At 56.4% G+C, this 21,422-nt stretch overlaps 2 protein-coding genes across 5 annotated transcripts; one reads left to right on the top strand and one right to left on the bottom strand.

The window, feature by feature from the left end:
• The first annotated feature begins 3,650 nt into the window (after positions 1-3,650).
• On the top strand, positions 3,651-12,911 carry COG1 (component of oligomeric golgi complex 1). Of its 3 annotated transcripts, XM_030461680.1 has the most exons (15): positions 3,651-3,977; positions 4,457-4,701; positions 5,018-5,199; positions 5,484-5,654; positions 5,757-5,910; positions 6,693-6,903; positions 7,396-8,175; positions 8,578-8,724; positions 9,626-9,787; positions 10,046-10,173; positions 10,655-10,763; positions 11,109-11,218; positions 11,306-11,381; positions 11,736-11,774; positions 12,740-12,910. In XM_030461680.1, exons 1-14 carry the CDS (start codon positions 3,684-3,686, stop codon positions 11,751-11,753), a joined length of 2,787 nt encoding a protein of 928 aa, XP_030317540.1. In that variant the 5' UTR covers positions 3,651-3,683; the 3' UTR covers positions 11,754-11,774; positions 12,740-12,910. The 3 variants fall into 3 exon arrangements, with proteins under 3 accessions (XP_030317540.1, XP_030317539.1, XP_030317538.1); XM_030461679.1 differs by lacking the exon at positions 11,736-11,774 and having other exon boundaries at positions 5,490-5,654; positions 12,740-12,911; XM_030461678.1 differs by lacking the exon at positions 11,736-11,774 and having other exon boundaries at positions 12,740-12,911.
• Positions 12,912-13,429: 518 nt separating this feature from the next.
• On the bottom strand, positions 13,430-20,854 carry FAM104A (family with sequence similarity 104 member A). 2 transcript variants are annotated; one of them, XM_030461681.1, is made up of 4 exons: positions 20,699-20,854; positions 19,432-19,528; positions 15,603-15,662; positions 13,430-14,114 (listed from the first exon to the last, which is right to left on the bottom strand). In XM_030461681.1, exons 1-4 carry the CDS (start codon positions 20,743-20,745, stop codon positions 13,866-13,868), a joined length of 453 nt encoding a protein of 150 aa, XP_030317541.1. In that variant the 5' UTR covers positions 20,746-20,854; the 3' UTR covers positions 13,430-13,865. The 2 variants fall into 2 exon arrangements, with proteins under 2 accessions (XP_030317541.1, XP_030317542.1); XM_030461682.1 differs by lacking the exon at positions 15,603-15,662 and having other exon boundaries at positions 20,699-20,850.
• Between the last annotated feature and the right edge of the window lie 568 nt (positions 20,855-21,422).

The following is a 21,422-nucleotide window of genomic DNA, read 5'->3' as shown; positions in this document are numbered from 1 at the left end:
CCAGGAGCAAGCAGGGGAAGGAACCAGAGCCCAAGGCTGGCAGCAAACCCCACAGAATAAAACCTGCTGCTGCCTCACTGCTGGGTAATGAACAGCAGCACCAGCGCTGCTCTGAGTAACAAAGTTTTCCTTCCCAGCCACTTGATTTTAGTGGGAACTTGACCCCGTGTTGGGTCTGTTCTGAAAAGCCTCGCGGGGCTGCTGGCAGCATAATGAGAAACCTCTCCCGGTTATTGCAGAGCTGATCCTGCTGGAGTGGCTCTGCTGCTGCTCCACACGCAGGCTGTCCCCAGGCAAGTGAGATTAATTCCAGCTCCTGCCTGCCTGGCTGGAGCAGCAGGAACAGATTTATCACCGAGGGGAGGTGATGGGAAGCAGAAACCTGCCTGTCCCACAGCTCCTCTGGATGCTGGGAGCAGGGATCTGGTCAGAGCAGGTGTCACTTTGCTGCAGGGATGCCCGTGTGACAGTGCTGCAGGAAGCTGCCAGTCCCAGCACCTACACAGACCCCCAAAGCCCACGAGACACCAACTCCCCTTCCCTTTCCATTCCCTGCCTCCCCCCCATGCAGATCAGGAACCCCAGGGGCAGCTCTGCCACCCACCCCCCCCATGGGACTGAGCTCTTCCCCATCCCTGGGGGGCTGGGGGCTGAAGGGTGCTGTGGCTGGGCTGAGCATCACCCCAGGAACGTTCCCAACCACGACCTCAGACCAAGCCTGGCTCCTGGAGCTGTGCTGCTCAGTGATGCTCAATAGCCAGACCCCAGTCTGATGGGCAGGAAGAGGCTGGGCTTGGACCTGGAGCCTTCCTCTTCCAGCTCTGAAGCTCCTCATCTCAGCACCAAAGCTGCCTTGGACTTCTTAAAAATAACCATCTCCTAAGGAACCCCCCCTGCCTGACTCTGGATGGCTTCCCTGACTCTCCATCCCAATGGAAAGGCTTTGTTCTTAGCTGGAGACTCCATGGGGAGGTCCCTTCCCTCCCAGACCCGTACAGACACAGCCAGCCAGTGATTCCCAGTCAGCTCCCCTCCTGTACTGGGAGCTCCCCTGCTCCACATTTGTGCTGCTGCTGCTGCTTCAGAGCTGGGCTTGACTCTCCCATTTTTGGGGGTTGTTTCAGCCTTTGCTGCCAAGGAGCTGATTTCAGCCCGCTCAGGGAGAGTCTCCATCCCCTCTGCCAGGGCTGCTCCAAGGAGGAATGGCCAGCAAGGCACCAGCAAAGGGCACAGCAGACCCCAAACCACCTTTCCTGCTGCTAAGTCTGAGACAAAAGCTGCTGCTTCCCAAGCCAAGGACACCTCTGCCCAGCCCTGGCCTGACACCCGTCTCTCCTGATGGATTTCAGCCCATTCCCTGCTTGCTCCAGGACCTGGATTGCAAAAAGCCAGGACAGGAGGACAGCCACACACCAGCTGAGATCCAGGGAACTTTCCTTGAGCTGTGTCCTGAGCAGGAGATGAGGGACGCCCCGTGGCCAGGAGGGATGGGGGTGCCTGTACATAGATGTATATAGTGGACACACCAGCAGTGTTTTACCCCACTCTGCAGTGGCTGCTGGATCAGCCCCTCCTGGTGCACACAGGACTCAGACCCAACCCCTGGGGGGTCCCTTGGCTCCCCCTCACCCTCCTCATGTGCTGTGGGGCTGGTGACACCGGGCAGGAGCCAGGAGGGACCATGGAGGCTGCTCCAGGGGACTTCTGCAGGGGGAGGGAAGGGGAGAGATTTAATGAGATTTAATCTCTGCTGAATACAAAAAGCCTTTCCCTGCCAAGCTGGGAACCATCTGGGGGTCACCCCCCTCCCAGCAGCACTGCACCCCCTGTACATACCCCTCTCTGTACCTGTAGCTGTTGTGCAGTGTGTGTGGTTCTGCTGTCACTGGAACACCCCCAGCACCTCTCCCTGCTGTAACTCTTGCTTTCCTCCCTATAAAAGGGTTTGTTTGCTGTTTGTTTTCTTGGTTGGTTTGGGTTGTTTGGGGTTTTTTTTTGTGCGTGTGGAACTCAACCTTCCCCCAGCAAAGGCTCCCGCGGTCTGTACCCCAAGGGAGGGAGTTGTGGATGGGGTGGGAAGGAAGTAAAAGATTTTTCCTACAGTTTCTGACTCCGTGTGTGTGTGTCAGAGCTGGGCGAGCAGCAGAGGAAAAGAGGCACCAAGCCTGGAGTCCCACCGCCCGTGCTCAGTCCTTCTCCCCCACATCCCTCTCCCTGTTGGTGAGCACCACACCTTGGGGTGATCTCAGCTTTCCACACAGAGCCCCCAAAAAAAACCCCCACAGAATCATTCCTGGCTCAGCACAAACCTGGGGCACCGAGGTCCAGGCAGCATCAACCCCTGAGCTGGATGGGTCACAGACACAGCACAACAACAAATAACTCGAGTAAAAAGGGTCCAAGAAACTCAGCCAACAACTCCCAGAGCTCCAGGCTGTTGTTGAGGAGCTCAGGGCACATCAAGTGCCATCACTGGGGGTTTAATCCACCGGAGACAAGAGCAGTGGCAGAAGGTGTGGATGCACGGGAGTGTTTGCTTAGCAAATCATCACATGAAGAGATAAAGAACTCAGCTCTGCCATAAACCCTGCCCTGGCTCTGCCACCAGCAGCTTCTGTGCAAATAAACCCCTTCACTCCTAAACACCCAGGATTTTTTTCCCCCCTGTTCGCACCACAAAGGGGGAGTTACGGGATTGAGGGAGCATCGGGCTCCGAACAGGGACCTCGGGTTCCTGCGGTGAGGAATTCCTGTAATTATCAGTACAGAGAGATGGTGCCTGCCAGAAATACTGAGCCTTCACACAACGGCTGAGAAAAGGAAGGCAGCAAGTGCCTAGGATGATGTTCGCGACCCAAACCCCGAGTGGGGTGGTGGTGGGGATGGGATCTGCGGGATGGAGCCGCACCAAAAGGCAGGAAAAACCCACAATTCGGAGCAGTTTTGACTCCATGGGGTGCTTTCCAGCTGCTCCCCCCACAAACACCCTTCCACTCGGCGTGATTTTGCCAGACCCGAGCAAGAGGAGCAGTTATTTGGGGGTTTTCCCCCCAATTGAAACCACGCGGATTGGGGCATTTCTTGGGGGGTGCGCAGAGCAGGGATGGCAGAGGGGACCTCAGCACCCCCCAGCTGCAGCCTCGCCGTCCCCCTGGCAGGCAGAGCTTTAAGCAGAGCCCACCCACCCCAAAAATGCCCCATAAGCAGGAGAACCCCGAGCCCGGTCCGGTCCGGTCCAGTCCCCGCCATGCTCCGCCGTCCCGTTGTCTCCCTCTAGTGCTGCCGGGGAGGATGACACGGAACCGGGGGTGTTCCGGGAGGTCCCTTTTAAGGCAGACCCGACTGAGAGGAGACAAGGAGGGCTCGGAGAGATCCCCCCGAGCCCCCATCCCCACTCCCGGGGGGTTGAGCCGGGAAAACACCAACACCCCCCTCCCTCCCTCTCCCTCCCCTCCTCCGGTGGTGTGTGTGGAGCCACAGCGGCACCCGCAGGACGCGTGGACCGTCAGTAAATAAATAAATAAATAAAATTATCCGTATAAATTAATTACACAAAGATGTCTATCAATCGGCGCGGCCTGCCGGCACCGTCACCATGGCAACGCGGCTCTGCCCCGCACAAAGATGGCGGCGCCCCCGGGGCCACCCCGGAAGGGCCCTCCCCGCCATCCCCCTGCCCTAAGATGGCGGCGGCCACGTCCGTGCGGGCTGGTTCGGTCCCGGGGGTTCGGGGAGCGGAGGCCGAAGCCCTTTTCGAAGCTCACACCGCGTCCGAGCTGCGGGCGGTGGAGCGGAAGCTGCGGGCAGACATCGAGCAGAAGCGGGAGGAGCTGAGGCAGATGGTGGGGGAGCGCTACCGAGACCTCATCGAAGCGGCCGACACCATCGCCGAGATGCGGATCAGCGCCCAACGCTTGCTGGGGGCTGTGCGGGGGCTGCAGCGGGGAAGTCCGGCCCGGCCCGCTCCCACCGTGCTGGTGAGGGGTTGGGAGGCGGCCCCGGAAGCTTTTTAATTGAATCCTTTTAATGATTGATGGTGTGATGGGACAGGAGTCCTGTGAGGAAGGGCTGAGCGAGCTGGGGGGGTTCAGGAGAAGAGGAGGCTCAGGGGAGACCTTATCACTGTCCCCAACTCCCTGGAAGGAGGTTGGAGCCAGGGGGGGGTCGGGTTCTATCAGTCAGACAAGAAGCCATGGGCTCCAGGTCTGCCAGGGGAGGGTTAGGTTGGAAATTAGGAAAAAATTCTTTCCAGAGAGGGTGATCAGACCTTGGGAATCTCCAAGGGGGTGGATTCTCCATCACTGAAGGATTTTAAGAAGAGTCTGGGAACCACGGGGGGAGTGGATCAAGGGTTGGACTTGGTGACCTCAGAGCCCCTTTCCAACCCAAATGATTCTGTGAATTCCTTCCTCATGCCTTCAATCCCCTCCTCATCCTTTGCTTTCCCCCTCTCCAGGCTCAGCCCCCAGCTCAGGAAAGCTTTTACCGGGCAGCAGCACAGCTGAAGCTGCTGCTGGATGTCCCCGAGAAGGTGTGGGGGGCTGTGGAAGCTGCCAGGTACCTGCCTGCTGCCCGCCTACACCTCCTCGCCGGACACCTCCGGCACCAGCTCCAGCTTGACGGGCCCCGGGCACACAGCAGCCCGGTTCTGACCCGGTTCCCCATCCTCCTGCGGCAAGTGGCGACTGCCAGCCACCTCAGGTGAGGGACACCCTTGGGACAGGGCTACCAGCGGCTCCTTGGTGGCCACCGGGGAGGAGTGAGGGTGGTGGGATGCTGGAATGGGTTAATCCGAGGGGATGGATGTGGGTAAGGGCAAATTGGAGAGGGCTGGGGGCAGCCTGGGCTAGCAAAATATGGCCCTGCCCAGGGTGGGCTTTGAAGGTCCCTTCCTACCCCTGAGACCCCACAGCAACCCTAAGGTCCTGGGGCAGGAACAGCTCAGTCCTGAGTCCCCGTGTCTGGGGATAAGAACATCCCCACGAGCACTGACTGCTGAACCCCCTTCCCTGGGCAGATCCACCATCCTGCAGGAAACAAAGTGCCTGCTGAAGAGCCAGACTGCATCAGACCAGGCAGTGGCAGAAGCCCTCTGTGCCATCATGCTCCTGGAGGACAGCTCTCCACGCCAGGCTCTGGCTGACTTCCTTCTGGCCAGGAAGTTGGCCATCCAGCAGCTCCTCAACCAGCCACACCATGGTCAGTAGAACATGCTGGCTCCTTTTTTGGGTTTTTTTTCCCAAGTCAGGGTAGCCCCCTTCACTTCATCCCCCTCTTGCCCCACAGAAGGGTGGGTGGGTGGTTATTACCTTTAGAGCTTGGGATGGGGGGGATGCAGCCACCACACTGTTAGCACAGCAATAAAACACCAGAAAAAAAATAACAGTGCTCAAGCCCATCTGCTTTGGTGAAGCCTGGGGCCTTCTCTGGAAAGTCTCACTGAACCCTCAGGGCTGCCTGGGCTGGAAGTTTTTTCTCTGCAGGTGCAGGTATAAAAGCTCAGGTGTGTTCACTGATGGAGCTGCTAACCACCACCCTCTACCAGGCCCACGCTCTCTTCTACACCATGCCTGAAGGGATGCCCCCAGATCCCACCCTGCCCTGTGGTTTGCTCTTCTCCACCCTGGAGAGCACCACAGGCCAGCACCCAGCAGGTAAGCACCCAAGCAACTCCTCTCTTAGACCTCTGCCCACCTTGGCTTGACAGGCAGGAGGTCACCTCCATGCTGAGCTGACCCAACCCTCTGTGCTTCCAGGGAAAGGAGGGGTTCTGGAGGAGGAGATGAAACTGAGCAGTTGGTTCAAGTACCTCCCAGAGTCTGTAGTGGGGTTCCAGCCAACCCTGAGGACCCTGGCACACCCCATCAGCCAGGACTACCTCAGAGACACACTGCAGAAGTGGATCACCATGTGAGTGGCACCATGTTCCCCTCTGCAGGGCTCTCCCAGACACCACAGGGCTTCCGTGCCACAAACTCAAGCTCTCCTCCTTCCTTACTCCAGCCAAGCTGCTCCTTCTGCTGGCTTCTGGGCCAGCACCCCCCTAACAGCAGTGACACTGCTGTAACAGACCCAGCAGCACAAAGATATTTTTCTAGAGCTCCTTTACACTGCCACAGCCTCCAGCAACAAGCACAGAATAAATGAGAAGAAAATCCCTTACCTGGCTCCTGCTCCAGCACCTCCTTCCTCTTCTCTGCCTTTCCCTGAGCTGTTTGGGGGCAGCCAGACCCCTTTTATAGAGTTGCCAGCTCCACCCCTTCCCCCCTTGCCTTGCACTGCTGATGGGGGCAGCCCCACTGCCCCTTAACATCCTCATCAGCCCTGGTGTCATGATCTGATGGGCCAGCTGGTCCCTGCCAGCAGCTGCAGCCCCCACAGGGTGCTCCTTGGCCATGGGATGTTTCCCCAGCCCTTCCCAGAGCCTCCCCTCTCCAACCTTTCCAGCATTCCTTGGGTGCCATCCTCTTGGAGTTGACACCCCCCACAGCCCAGGGTTCCTCCCAGTGGCTTTCCTGCAGGATCCTGGTGTGGGATGTGAGAGGCAAAGGTCTCCTCAGCCCTGCTGGAAGAGCCTCTGCCCAACAGATGGAGAATTCCCCCACCTCAGTGCAGCTCATCTGCTCTCCTGCCTTCCCAGGGGCTGCAGCTGAGCCTCTCAGACTGAGGGGAAAAAAAACCATTGCTTTCAGGTGCAGTGAGGACATCAGGGCTGGGGTCAGCAGCCTGCTGGTCTATGTGAAGAGCATGAAGGGCCTGGCAGGGATCCGTGATGCTGTCTGGGAGCTGCTGACCAGTGAGTCCATCAGCCAGAACTGGGAGGCCCTGTGCCAGCGCCTCTTGCACAAAACTGCTTCCTTCTGGGAGGACCTGCTGCAGCAGCTCTTCCTGGACAGGCTAGAGGTGAGTGGCCTTGCTCTCTGCTCCCTCTTGACATAACTCTTTGAGTCTGGAGAAGAGGAGGCTCAGGGGAGACCTCATCACTCCCTACAACTCCCTGAAAGGAGGTTGGAGCTGGGGGGGGGGTCGAGCTCTGCTCCCAAGTAGCTACCAGTAAGACAAGAGGCCATAGGCTTAAGGTCTGCCAGGGAAGGGTTAGCTTGGATATTAGGAAAAAATTCTTTCCAGAGAGGGTGATCAGGCCTTGGAATGGGCTGCCCATGTAGGGGGTGGATTCTCCATCCCTGGAGGTTTTTAAAAAGAGTCTGGGAACCACAGGGGGAGTGGATCAGGGGTTGGACTTGATGATCCCAGAGCTCCTTCCCAACCTAAATGATTCTGTGATCTCCAGCACCCACTGGTTCCTGTTAGCAGCACTAATTATGTATTTTAACTGCCAGGGAGCACACACAAAAGTTTTTCTTTTTCTTTCCTTTTTCCCTCCTGATTCTCCAGACACTGACCAAAGAAGGGTTCGACTCCATCTCAAGCAGCTCCAAACAGCTTCTCACTTCAGCCTTGCAGGAACTGGAAGTCCAACCCAGCACTTCTGGGCTCAGCAGGCAGATCCAGCTGGAACACAACGTGGCTCTGTTCCTGTGGTCAGAGAGCCCCGGGGACCTTCCCCCTGACGCCGCCTGGGTCAGCGTGGCCAACCGTGGCCCTCTCCCCAAGAGTGGCCTCTCCATGAAGGCCCAGGCCCTCACGCCATGCCTGCAGAGCTTCTGCTCAGCCTTGGACTGGAAGCTGAAGGACAAGCTGGACGATCTCCTCTTCTACCTTCCCCCTGACTCCCCAGAGCCCAGGGAAGCCACTCCGCCGCCCTCTGCCTTCGACCGCTACGGGGACGCGGGCAGGGTGGAGGAGCTGCTCCGACAGCACTGCCTGGGCTGCATCCAACACCTCCTGGGCTGCCTCCGGGAGGAGCTCCAGACTGCCCAGAGCCTGCTGGGGACTCAGGGGGACGTTCCCAACGATCCCAAGCTCAACGCCGTCCTCTTCATGGCCAGGCTGTGCCAGGCGCTGAGCGAGCTCTGCCCTCACCTGCAGCGCTGTGTCCTGGGCAGGGGGAGCAGCACCCAGACCCTGCTGAGGGAACCCCGCTCCACCAAGAAGCTGGGAAAAGGGAAAAGCCAAGAAATGACCCCTGTGCAGGCCAAGTGGCAGGAGGTGAAGGCAGAGCTCCTGCAGCAGAGCCTGTTTGCTTACCAGATCTGGAGCTCGGCTGTCACCAAAGTAAGGAGCTGCTTCTCTTGTCACAGCTGCTTCCTGCGTGGGCTGTGGCTCTCTGCAGCCTGTGCTGCTGCCACGGTGCTCGTGGGACAGGGACAGGGACACCCTGCCCACAGGGACAGGAGGTGGTGGCAGCCCAGAGGTGGTATCCAGTGGGAAGGTCTCCAGAAGACTGACCTGGGGTGGAGCAAGGGGATCAGAGAATCCCAGACTGGGTTGGGTTGGAAGGGACCTTAAAGATCATCTCATTCCAACCCCCTGCCCTGGGCAGGGACACCTCTCACTAGACCAGGCTGCTCCAAGCCCCATCCAAACCCCCAGGGATGTGTGAGCAGGAGCAGGCTGTCCATCCTTTGGTCCTTCTGTTGGAGCTGTGACTGGGAGCTTTTGTGTTCTCCACTCCAGGGTCTGGTGCAGTCCTTCAGCCACACGTTGCTGCTGGACACAGCTGGCTCTGTCCTGGCTACAGCCACCAACTGGGATGAAATTGAAATTCAGGAGGAGACTGAGGCTGGGAACAGTGTAACATCAAAGATCCGGCTGCCTGTGCAGGTATGAGAAACATCCTGGGGGAAAATGCAGAGGAATTACCTGCAGGGGGGGAGCAGAGTGCTGGTGTGCAAACCTGCTGCTTTGTCAGACAAGGCTGCCCTGCTGAGCTGTGTGCCTGGTGCTGGGAACACAGGGCAAATGCTCCACTGCTCTTATTTACTGTTGGAGATAACTCAGCTTCTAAGAACAGAGGTCAGAGGAAGGAAATGAGAGAATTGCTGCTTTATGTTCCAGTGAATGAGATGGGCCCAGATCCTGTAGAACTGAGCCAAAGAAGGACTTGGGTCTGGTTTGTGCACAGAGGCCCCCAGAAGAGAGATTTGATGGAACTTGGATGCACTGAAGGACAAGGATGCAGCAGGGGGATTGGGCAAAGCCCAGGAGACCCAGCAGCTTCCCTGGGGTGTGGTGTGACAGGAGTGACACAGAGGGGACAATTCTGGAGGGAGAGGAGGGCAAGAGCAAGAGCAAGTTCTGTGTTTGCAGAGTACAGGAGGGGCTGGCCAGGTTTGTAGTGAACCTGAGAAAGGGGAATTTTGTTGATTCTGAAGGAAAAAGCAGCTGGGTGAGAGCTCAGGACAGCTGGGAGAAGCCCAGCAGGGGAGTAACTCCAGAGGCCAGGGAGTGGGTGGGGACAGAAAAGGCCCAGGAAATCCTGTTCTGAGGACACTCAGGTGAACACCTCTGGTAAAAATTCTTGTGGGACTTTGAGAACCACAACCAATCAGCAAAAAGGTGTGAGGTGCCTTAGCCATGCTGTGTGGGGGCAGATAGGTCTCAGGCTCTGAGCTTTGTGAGGAAGTAGGAAGCTGCTACCAGGAGAACCCAAGTGATGCTGTGCTGCTGAGAAAGTTAATGCTGTTTACAGAGCCCAGGGAACTAACACAGCTTTCCTAAACAGCCCTCCTGGCATGTCCAGTGCCTCCTCTTCAGCCTGTGCCAAGAGGTGAACAGGGTGGGTGGTCACACTCTTCCCAAAGTCACCTTGCAGGAGCTGCTGAAGACCTGCATGGCAGAAGTGCTGAGTGCCTATGAAAAGCTCATGGAAGAGAAGCAGGAGAAGGTACAGGATCAGCCCTCACTCCAGCTGGGGGGACATGGGAGGGTCACTGGGGACAGGAGAGATCTGGGTGAGTCTCTTCTTCCTCTGCTCCCCAAAAAACAGCCAAGAAGGGCTCAGGCAGCAGCTGGCACACTTGGGACAGTTCCTTAGGGGGGGCTGTGTCTTGGGGCTGCTGTTTCTAAACATTTCCCCTGAGGCAGCCCTTGGCAGCCCTCTCTTGGTGCCAGTGAGCAGCCCATTCCTGCCTCCTCTTTGCAGAGAGCAGGTGCCTTCCCCATGACCCAGAACAGAGCTCTGCAGCTTCTCTATGACCTGCGGTACCTGAGCAGCATCCTGGCGGCAAAGGGCGAGGAAGGAAAAACCAGCAGGATGAGACATGACTCCAGGTGTGCTGGGGGTCAGCTGTGGGGCTCTAAAAGGGTTTAAAATCCAGGAGGATCCCTCGGGAGCAGGGCAGTGCAGACACAGGTCTCTGATATCTTCACCCACACTAAGCTTGTCCTCAAAATAGAGAGGGAGGGGTGGGATCCTGCAGCACAGAGCTTGGAGACGGCGGGCTGGTCCCCCCTGCTTCCATCCACACTGTGTCCATATGGTGGCAGGGATATTCTGGAGAGAACAGCTAAGCCTCCACCCAGGAGTTAAGGATAACCTTGTGTATGCTCACCCTGAGAGCTGAGGCAGCTCTGAGTGGTGCCACGGGGAGAAGGTTCCTCTTGAGCAGCTGCTGGAGGCTGTGTAATTGCTGGAAGCCCTTGAGGCAGCTGCTGTTCTGCTGAGTAATTCCTGGTTTGCTCAGGAAAAAATCCCTCACTGTTGGAAGGGCCAGTGAAACCCTGACAGGGCTCTGCTCTGCTCTGCTTGCAGGATGGAGAAGGTGACAGATTTCCTGGAGGGACACATTGATCCTTTCGACCTGGATGTGTTCACTCCCCACTTGAACAGCAACCTGAATCGGCAGGTTCAGAGAACCTCTGTGAGTTGGAGGAGGAGGAAGGGATGGATCAGGAAGCAGGGCTGCAAACCACATTTGGAAGGGTGGCTGGGCTGGCTTCATAAACTGCTTAATGGCTCGAGATAACCACTGGCACTTCTCAGAAGCAGGAAATTATTTAATGCCAGCCAAAGATAAGAGGAGCTTGCTGAGCTCCATCCTGCCTGGAGTTAAATAGTGCTGGAACAGGGCTAGAACTCAGCTGGGGTGATAAGGAGCAGTGCCAATTAAAAGCAAGAGTGAAGAGGGGGAAGGGAGACACTTCAAACTTAAAACCAACCCTGAGACCCTGCCCCCAAATACCCACAGCTCCTTCTTGCCCTCCAGGTTCTCTTTGGCTTGCTGACCGGGACAGAGAACCAGTACACGGGCCGGAGCAGCACCCCCAGCTCCCAGGAGCTCCACAACATCTTGCCTTTAGCATCCAGCCAGATCAGGTGAGGTACTCGGCTCTCCTGGGCCTTCTCCTGTCTCTTTGGGAACTTCCCTGTGACCTCTCACGTTTCCTTCTTCCATCTCTGAAGGTTTGGACTCCTGCCCCTGAGTATGTCGAGCTCACGGAAGAGCAAATCTGCTGCCAGGAGCACAGAAAGGGTTCAGGTCAGTACAGCTTCTTGCAGGGCTCCTTCTCCCACCAACACTAGAGCTAGAGGGGAAAGAAGAAAGTAGCCAAACAGTTAACATTTAACCTGATTTTTATTTTGGGTAAAACGAGAGAACCAACACAGTGTGGGGTGGTTTGGATTTCCCCCTGACCCTCACCAAAACCACCCGAGAGCCCCTGCAGCCCTGGGGCTCACTGCTCTGTGGTACCAGCCAGGCAATAACCACCACGAGAAGGCAGTGAACACTTAAACAGCTGGGGCATTTTGAGATCAAAGCATAAAAGTTCATTTAAAGATGGCTGTGAGAAAGATCAAAGAATTCCAGCTAATTCTCTGACCTCCTTTCCAGTGGGATGCTGACCTTTAACTCCTGAGGAAGGCTGCTTGGGTATTGAAGCCTGTGTGCACAGAGTGGCTTGCTTGCTTCTCTTGCAAAGGCTCTGTCTTGTCCTGTTCTCAGTTTTAGCACTAAACAAACCATTCTGTTGCTTCATCTCCCCCAGTTTACAACATCTGCTTCAATGGAGTTCTCTGTGCTGAGGTCTGAGAGGGGCAGGGAACACCTCACTGCTCCAGGATGCTGTAATGAGCACTCAGCATCCCCATAACCATCTCTGGTGATTCCTTTTCTGGGATGGAAGAGCTTGGTTTGATCCAAGCAGAGATGCAGATGTTTCCTCTGCAGCTTCCCCCAATTCAGAACCATTAAGGATCAGGCAGAGCATGGGGGCTGTTGAAAAGCCCAAAGCTTGGCAGTGAGGGTGTCCTGCACCTCTCATCCCTCACCTGTAGTGGTGTGGAAGTGTGCAGTGATGTTTGGCTCACTCCTGTTGCTCCCCTCTCCTGCTGTGGTGGCACAGACACACAGACAGACACACAAACACACAAACAAACACACACACACAGACACACACACACACACAGACACACACACACACACACACAAACACACACACCTGTGTTCAGTGCCAGCCACACTTCTCAGCATCCCTGGCAGATGCTTGCACCTTCTTTTAGGCTCAAACACTTCAGGAAAGGTTCAAGTCCATAACTCCTCCAGAACAGCTCTCTGTGAGGGCACCAGCTGTGCTTCTGCCCTGCTGGCATCCCCATGCTCTGGGAGCAACAGCCCCTTTCCTGCAGGTGAACAACTTCTGCCACGTTCCCTGGTGCTGGCAGCAAGGGGCTGTGCTGCTGCCCCTGCTCCTCACTGCCCTGGGGCTTCCAGCTGCCTCAGCAGAGCTGTTCTGATGCAGTCCTCACCTCCTGGCAGCTCCTGTAGATGAGGGGATGGAGGGGGTGACAGTCAAGCTGCAGCAGCTCCTGATGGGTTTGTTCTTCCAAACTGAGCAGGTTCCCAGCCCTGGGCTGACAAGAGCAGAGGAGGAGGCCTCACGCCCTGGCTCACTCTTCAGGCAGCTCCTCAGTGAGGAGGAGGACACAGCTGCACCTTCTCTCTTCAAGCTGGGGTGGCTCTCGGGCATGACCAAGTGATGCAGTTAAAAATAAAAAGGTTTGTGTGTGTGTGTGTCTCGAGGCAAGATGTTTCTCTTCCCTGGGCAGGGACCAGGCACAGCTCAGCACTGGCCTGGCCTCTGGCTGCTGGAACAGAGGGGGTGCCAGTCCTTCACTTCCTCTTCTTTAGGAGCTGTTAACCTTAAGTCAAAGAAGAAGAAGAAGAAAACAACAACAACAACAACAACCAGGCTACACACTGCAACAGAAAACATTTCACAGCTAAACATGGGCATTGGAGCAACATCACCCCAAAACACCTTCAGAAAGCCCTCCCCAGCCTCCTCTCCTTTCTCCACAGGCACCTGACATCCCAGCTCCAGCTGCCCAACCTTTCCAGCTTCTAGTTCCACATTTGTTTTTTTTTTTTCCAGTACTGCAGCAATAAAGATCAAGCAAGATAAGGCTCCTGGCATGCCAGGCTGGGTGGAAAGTTCCCAGCCAGAGCATTTCTAGGGGACTCCAGAGACAGCCCCTGTTCTTACTGCCTGATTCCCTCTAAATGCTCAAAAGAATTCTGGTGCCAAATCATTTTTTTACTAGTTTATTGAAATTAAAAAAAAAAAAAAAAAAAAAAAAAAAAAAAGACTTATAAAACTGAAGATGGATGTTGGAGAGAACTTTACAGAAAGCAACAAACTGCTAACAAACAGATTAGGCAGTCGATTGGAATTGGACATTTTGCAATCCTATAACACAGATGTGGGTTCCTCAGGTCTCCTCTTGCCACCTACTTTATAACCACCTCGAAAAGAATCCTATAAAAATTGCTTCAAAGCCCCTTTTGCATTGCAATAGTGCAGCAAACCACAAGTAAACAATTTCCTGTTAACCTGTTATTCCAAATATAGACTGAAAAGGCAACAGGCGTTTTGTGCAATTCCATTTTTAACAAACTTTTAGGTTGAAATATCAAATCTACACAGTGCTGTCCCTTCACAGAAGGCAGGGAGCTGCTGGTGCATCATGTGGGGAGACGTCCCCTGCTCTGTAGGCTGTGGAAATGTGCCTCCTTCAGGATCTGGTTGATGTGGAAGTAGGGACCTTGGCTTAGTGCAGACTGCTCGTGGAAGGGCTGAGAGGAGACAGGGCTGGATCCTGCAATCCTGGGGTTCAGGCTGCTCTCTGCACCACAGGCTGGGTCAGGGCTGTTGATGCTGCTGCTGCTACAGCTGCTGCTGCTGCTGCTGCTGCCACTATCACTGCTGGAGGACTGAGACAGAGAGAAAGTGAACACCAGAGTCACACAGTTCTGTCCAGCACCAAGCCCCTGGGGGGAGCAAACCTCCTTCACCCCAAATCCCTCCCTTCCAGACCACCCGATGCCCAAACACAAACCCACCCACTGCTTCCCTGGCATTCCTGGCTTCCCTCACTGCCAGCAGGTGGGAAGGGAGGAGCAATCCTTCCCCCACAGCTCCCCTGACCTCCAGGACATTGCATTTCAACCTTCTCTCCAATTCTAAGCCCACCAGCTCTGCCCCAAGACCCCCTGCAGCAGGAGTGAAGTTTGCTGGGTTCACCTGAGAACTGGGAAATCGAGCCCAGTGGAGGTGTGAGGAGGGGCAGGGCAGGAGGAACACTGCTCCCTGCTGCCCTGGCAGATGGTTAGCACCATGCAAAGCATCTTCCAGCCTTTCTGAAGGGAGATCTGCAGCAGCCCAAGGCTGTTACAAACACAGCTCCATGCCCATTTTAAGTCTTTGAGCACCCTGGTACCATACACAACCACTCCTCCTCCCAGTTCAGCACCAGCAACACCAACTGGAGGTTTTCTGTAACAATTTACTGACCAGAGCAACAGGCACTGAGGTTCCAAAGAGGGAACTGATGGTTTGGGTCTCCTGGAGGACAGGTTTGCCAGCAGTTAGGGTAAACACAGAAATGACTGGGAGAAAAATCAGCATTTTCAGTGCTTCAAAGACATAAAACTGTTTGGCTTGCACCATTTTTAGGGCTGGTCATGAAAAGTTCCATTGGTTACAGCTGAAATGCTTCATTGCTGGGTGATATTAAGTTGGAAGGTAAGGCTGCAGATGTTTAGGTGCTAAAGAACCAGAGCAGGGCTGCAGTGCCACCTTGCAAGGAGGGAACTCACAAAAGCAGCTAAAAAGAAAACACTTTTTTTTTTCCTAAGTCTGAAACTAAAACCACAAAGGTCGAAGCTTGGTGGCCACAGGGGGAGGACAACAAATTCAGAGCAGCCCTCAGTAAATCCAACAGGCAGCTCCACATCCAGGAGGCCTCACTTTGGAATAAATAAATCTGAAGAATGGTGCAAGCTGCACCCAACCCAGCTGTGAACAACCAGTGAGGAAGAACATGAGGATTAGAGGGGGAAACCCCCCCCCCTCCACCCCAGCACTGATTCCACAAGTGCTGGTGAGAACTGGGGCATAAAAATTCCCTGGTTTGGTAAGTCACAGAAGGGAAAAAAACTAAAATAAAAGAAATGCTTCAGTTGTAGTAAAGCAAGCAAGGCAGTGAGGTGTGCTGGGGGGTGAGGTTCAGGCAGGAGGGAACAAGAGAACCTCTCCTGAGGGAAGCAGCAGGTACAGCTACACCTCCAGCTCCTTCTCCTCCCTTTGGTGAAGCTGGAGAGGGAGCAGCTCCAGGAGGAGAGGGGGAGGCAGGAGCAGTGCCCAGAAGCACAACCACTGCAATGCTGAGCAGCTCAGAGCAGCCTTGGAGAGGAACCCACCGCACAGGACACTTTGTTGCCTTTTTGCCTGGTTTCCTTGGGGCTTTTCACCGCCACTTTCTGAAAATCAAGGTGAAAAAGGGAAGTGAGAACCTGGGATTGCTCCCTGCTGCCCTTCCACATAGCAAGAAGCACTCTCAGAGCTGTTAGTAATGATTATTTGGTGCTAAGTTTTGTTTCTTTGGGGTTTTTTTGGGTTTAGTTTTTTTTTTAGAAACAAGGTCAGTGTCCTGGGTGCTTCCTGCACCTCAGGCTGTGGCAGCTCTGCTTTCTCAGACCCTCTTTATTTCCATTTCTCCAAGGCAAAAACTCACTAGCAGGTGAGGTGAACTGCCCAAACCATGTCAGAGACCCACCTACCATTGCCCCAGGCTGTGGTGCACATCCTGAGAGGCATCTGGACCACAATCAGCCAAAAAAAAAACCAAAAAAAAACCAAACAAAAAGAAATCCTTAAAAGTCATCATGGCAGCAGTGACAGGCAGCCACAACCAGACACAGCTTCAGGTGGAAAGGTGCAAAGGGGGAGCAGCCCAGGGAGATTTTATGTGAATTCTGGAGCACTAAAGAGGCAGCTGCACACCTCACCCCTCTCCACATCACCCTGAGCAGCCACAGAGGTTTTAAACCATTCCCAAAGCCAGGCTGAGTGTGTTCATGTGGTGATCACCATCTGGTGGGCTGGGAGGTGGCATCTCAACCATCCACGACTTAAGGAACTTAAGAACCTGACCCTGCTGCTCTCAGAAGCTTCCAGGCTGACCTGGAGAGAGGTGTCAGCTGGGTTTAAACAGAGCTGGAGATCATCCCCTCCCTAAGAGCAATGCAGTGGGGTGATAGAGCAAAACTTAGGTGGGAGAGAAGTGCTGAGAAAGGCTCCTGCCAGCCACACAGAGGAACCACCTGAAATAAAAAAGGAGGTTTCAGGGCAGAAAGCTGCTCAGGAAGGAAAAGGGCTGAACAGAACACTGCAGGCTCCCTTCCTTCTCATGGAAAATCAGAGCAAAGGGCTCCTCATTCCTGACTCCCCAGGCTGCAGAGCTCATGACTCCTCTGAGAGGGATCCCCAAATGCTCTGCCTGCCAGGAGAGCAGGAAGGGCTTTTCCTGCCTAAGTGAGGAGCAGGGAGCACCACACAGGTGACCTCCTGCTGAGGGGAAGGGAAATGCTCTGTGTACCCTCTGCTGGGGGTCCAGCCCAGCCCCTCCATCACTTGGCAGCTCCTGGGGGGGCTGTGACTGCTCCAGCTCTGTGGCAGCTCCAGGAGGAGCAGCAGGAACTGCAGATGAGCTCAGCAGTTTGCTCAGAAGCTGAGGAGAAACCTCTGCTTCCCTCCTGGAAGTGTCAGAGCCAGGGATGCTGCCTGCATAGCCTGGATGAAGGACAATCCAGTGGGAGCAAACAGCACCATCCTGTTCATCCTTCTGAGCACCCAACTGAGCTCACGTGAGCAGGAGTGAGGAGCAGCCTCACAGAGCAGCCCATGGCTCTAAGACATAAAAACCTGGCTCTAAGACATCAAAAAAAACACCACCTTTCATCTTACACATCTTTCTGTCAGGGAGGAAGAACAAGACCTAGAAAAAAAAACATATATAAATGGAAAGAGATGGTGACAAAAAAGCCAGCTCAGGGTTAGTTCCACAGCCTGGTTTGCAAACTGAGGTCATGGGCTGGGGTAAACCACAGAGAACAGAGCTTGGAGCTGAAGGGGGCAAAGGAACCTCTGCTGTAGGGAATGCTCCACAAAAAGCAGGAGTGTGGATGCTCTCAGATGAAAAGCAATTCTCTCCTCATGTGCCCTTTGGGGGTACAAATTGCTCCTCCTCCCCCCCCTTCTCTCCCAGCTCAATATCCCAAAGGTCCTGAGGGGCTCTCACCTGCAGCAGCAAATGGCAAAGAATCAGGAAAGTGACTCAAAGGGTTACAAACTGCCCAGAAATTCCAAGTGCCACCCGTGGGAAGCACTCCTGCACTGTCAGCACAGGGATGTCTCCCTGTGGCACAGGAAGTCCTGACACAAACAACTGATTTCACCCCGTGGCTCAGCTCCCTGGGCATGCTCAGCTCAGTGACCCTGCTCAGCAGGACAACAAAGCAGGAAAGGGAAACAAAACAAACCCCAAAAAGCTCTGCTCACCAGCAGGCAGCACTGTCAGGCTTGAGTTGGGGCAACTCAAAGCACAGCCCCCCCCCAAATCCAGTGTCCCCAGGGACAGCTCCTCCTGTTGTGCCCCTGGGGGTGTTAGGAGCAGCTCTGTGCTCTGCAGGGCATGCAGGAAGCTCAGGGTTAGCCCTGGGGGTGGGGTGGGATGGGGTGGGATGGGGTGGGTGCTGCTGGGCAGACAGAGTTAGGGACAGAGCTGAGGTCACCCCCTGGTGAGGCCACCACAGGACACTTCCCCATTCCTGCATTTGAGCAGCCAGGTGCTGACAGGACAAGCAGAGGTGCTTCAGCCACTCACCATGAAGGCTTTTTCCTGAGAGCCTTAATTTCATTACTCCTACTCCAATCCCTTGTTCCACACTAACTTCTTCCTCCTCCTCCTCCTCCTCCTGCCACAAAGCTCCTTTAGCCATTAACTACTCTACAGAGCAGAGGTGTTTAACCTGTTGGACAAGTGGGGCAGTGTCAGAGGGAGAGCAGCTCCTGATGGTTCTACCCCTCAGACCCCAGCCCTGCAGGAAGGAGCCAGGAGAACTCTGCAGCAGAGCAGATTCCTTCCTGGGGAACACTCAAACCTCTCCTCCCATCAGTGACCCTCACCCCAGCCAGGTGGGAGGTTTCCCCCAGGAAAGGAGCAGTGGGATGCAGAGCTGTGGCTGGGCTGGAATGTCAGTGTGAGGGGGAAGCCTTTCCCCTGGCATGGAAACAAACCCACAAACCATCTCCTGCAGCCCAAGCAGAGGCAGCACTCTGCTGGGTGTCCTGCTTCAGAATTACAATCTGCAGAGGGCTGGGGGGAAAAAACAAAAAAAAAAAACCCAAACCACCACCAAGGAGATTTCCATATGAACTCCCAGGGCCAGGAAGCAGAAGGGGGGCTCTGCTCTGCTCTGCTCTGCTCTGCATGCCCTTGCCCAGGATGTTTTGCAGCAGTGCCAGCCAGGTATGAACACAGCAACATCCAGGTGATGATGAGCACAGGGAACAGCTCAGGAAACCTGGCACCAGTCTGGAAATCAGCTTTTTTTTTTTTTTAATTTTTATTTTTTCCTTAAAGAGCTCTCCCAGCTAGCACAGCCTGCACCATCCTGGGACATCTGTCACCTCAGCAAGGAGAGAAGCAGGGACAGTTTATCCCATGGTCATGACAAACAGGAACAGAAACTCAATACCTGAGTCCAAGTGGCTCAGCTGTGACCAAGTGAGCCTGGATTCACCCAGAGCCTTTTCCAAACACCAGACAACAGCTCTGCCTGCAGCACAGGGGCTGGGAGGCTTGGGGACCACTTTCACCTCAGGAGATGCCCAGTGAGAGGAGCAGGGTGGGCAGGGGAGGTGACCCCTGGTGGGCTGCCCTTGTTCAGAGGTCACACACCTCATCCTGGCAGCAGAGCTCCAAGTGGCACCAAACGTCCCTGCTGTGGCACCCTTGGGTGCTGTGCACCAGGATGTGAAAGGCACCACCAGGAACATCCAGGCAGGAGGGAACCAGGCTCAGGGGCAAAGGTGCTGAGTCCCAAACCACCTGAGTCCCAGGTTCCCAACTCCTCTCGTGCCTCCTGAGCTCCCACACAAAGCCAAACAAATCCCATTTCAGGCTCTCCCATCCCCTCCCCACACTCAGCACCAGAGGGAAGGGGACCTGCCCAGGGAGGTTCTCACCTCAGTGTCCCAGGAGTCCTGCAGCACAGAGTTCCTGGTGCTACGTTTGCTCTGGGGCACGTGCCCATCCTCCTCAGGGCCATTCCTCCTCCTCTTCCTGAGGGAGAGGCCAGGGAGAAAGGAGAAAAAACAGAAACCAAAGACATTATCAGCTTGCTGACACACCTCCTGAGCTGTTCTCCAAGGGCAACTCTGCCAAGCCAGCAGGAAAAGCTGATAAATTCCTGAAGGATGGATCCAAACCCCTGAGAGACAAAACCATCAGCACCCCCAGAGCTGCCAGGCTGGGGCTGAAGGGAGAGGGGCAGAGAACCTTCCCACAGGAACTCCTGTGACAATCCTCAGCCTTGCAACTGCTCCCAGTACCCAGGAACAGCTGAAGAGAAGCCCAGACCTTCCAGGGACACCCAGCAGGCTGAGCAAAGCCCCCAGGGCAGTGACCACACTGCCACCAAACCCCAAAGCTGCCCCAAAGCCCCCCCAGGCTCTGTCCCAGCAGGACAGGAGGTTTTGTCCCTTTCCAGTGCCTCCTCTGGGGATCTCAGTGCTGCTCCAGGGGCAGAACTCAGCAGGATTCCTGCACCCCAAGCCCAGGATCTAACCCTGATTTTAAGCCTCCTTTCCCAGGGCTCAGGCAGCAGCTCCAGCACCATCCCCAGTGCAGGGCAGAGCTGGGGTTGGTGACTAAAACCCAACACGTCCCCAGCTGAGTCAAACCAGCCTGGAGTGTGGCATTTCCCACTGGGTTCCTCTCCCACAGAAGCTGCTGCAGCAGACTCAGCTCTTGCTCCACGCCCACGGAGCTGGAGCTGCCTCATCCCGGGGGTGCCCACGGCCACCACCACCACATCCCCCCTCCCTCAGCACCTCCGAGGAGACCTTTCCCTCCCCAGTCCCCATTCCTTTCCCTCTCCTCCACACCTCTCCTTTCCAGAGCCCCTGGGAAACCACCCCAAACCCCCACTCCCTGCCCCCCTCCCGCGTCACAACCGCGGGTGGGCACAGCCCGGATCCTCCACGCTCCCTCCTGCCTCCCCCCCCCATCCTCCCCATCCCCCCCAATGCCCCTCAAACCCCCCCAAACCCTTCGCCCCTTTCCCAGCCTCCTTCCCCCCCCGTAACCCCTTCCCGGGACCCGCTCCCCGCCTCCCCCCGGTACCCACACGGTCCCCACACGGTCCCCGCACGGTCCCCGCACGGTCCCCGCACGGACCGGGGCTCCCTGCCCAGCCGCCGCCTCCCGCCGCCCCCAGGCCCGGTCCCTCACCTCTGCCTCGCTCCCCGCTCGCTGGGCAGCGGCTGCCGGCAGCTCATGGCGGGATGGGGCGGCCCGAGGCGGGGGGGAACGCGGGGCTGTGTTGCGGGGCGGGGTTGCGGGGTTGCGGCCTTCCCTGCGCTGCCCGGCCGGGACCCGCGGTGCTTCCTTCCTTCCCTTCCCCCCGTTCCGTTCCCTTCCCTTCCGTTCCCTTCCGTTCCGTTCCCTTCCCTTCCGTTCCCTTCCGTTCCCGCCGCTTCCGCCGCCGCCGCCGCCGCCGCCGCCTCCTGCGCCTGCGCAGCTCCCGACAGGGCCGGCCACGCCCCTCCCTGCGCGTCACTGAGCGCGACGAGGACAGGGGGCGGGGCGTCAGCAGCGCTCAGAACGCACCGGCCACGCCCTGCCCAGCCTTCCCTTCCCTGACGTCATCAGCGTGCGCGGGCAGGACGGCGGCCATGGCGGCGGCGGAGCAGCGGTGCCCGCACTGCCTCAGGGCCTTCAAACGGCTCCGTGCGCACCTCCCGCACTGCAAGGCCGCGCCCAGCACCGCATCCGAACCCAAACCCAACCCCAAACCCCGGCCGGGCACCGCCACCCCCGGTAGCGGCTCTGGCACCGGCAGAGCCCTCCCTGCCGGCAAAGCGCGGGGAGCGGCGGCCTCTGAGGGCAGCGAGGAGCCCGGGAGCGGGAAGGAGAAGGCGTCGGGAGGGATCCGCCGGCAGCACGGGGCTCACGG

The sequence above is a fragment of the Calypte anna genome, chromosome 18 (genome assembly GCF_003957555.1).
Source record: "Calypte anna isolate BGI_N300 chromosome 18, bCalAnn1_v1.p, whole genome shotgun sequence".
NCBI lineage: Eukaryota > Metazoa > Chordata > Aves > Apodiformes > Trochilidae > Calypte > Calypte anna.
This window is presented reverse-complemented; position numbering and strand designations above follow the sequence as displayed.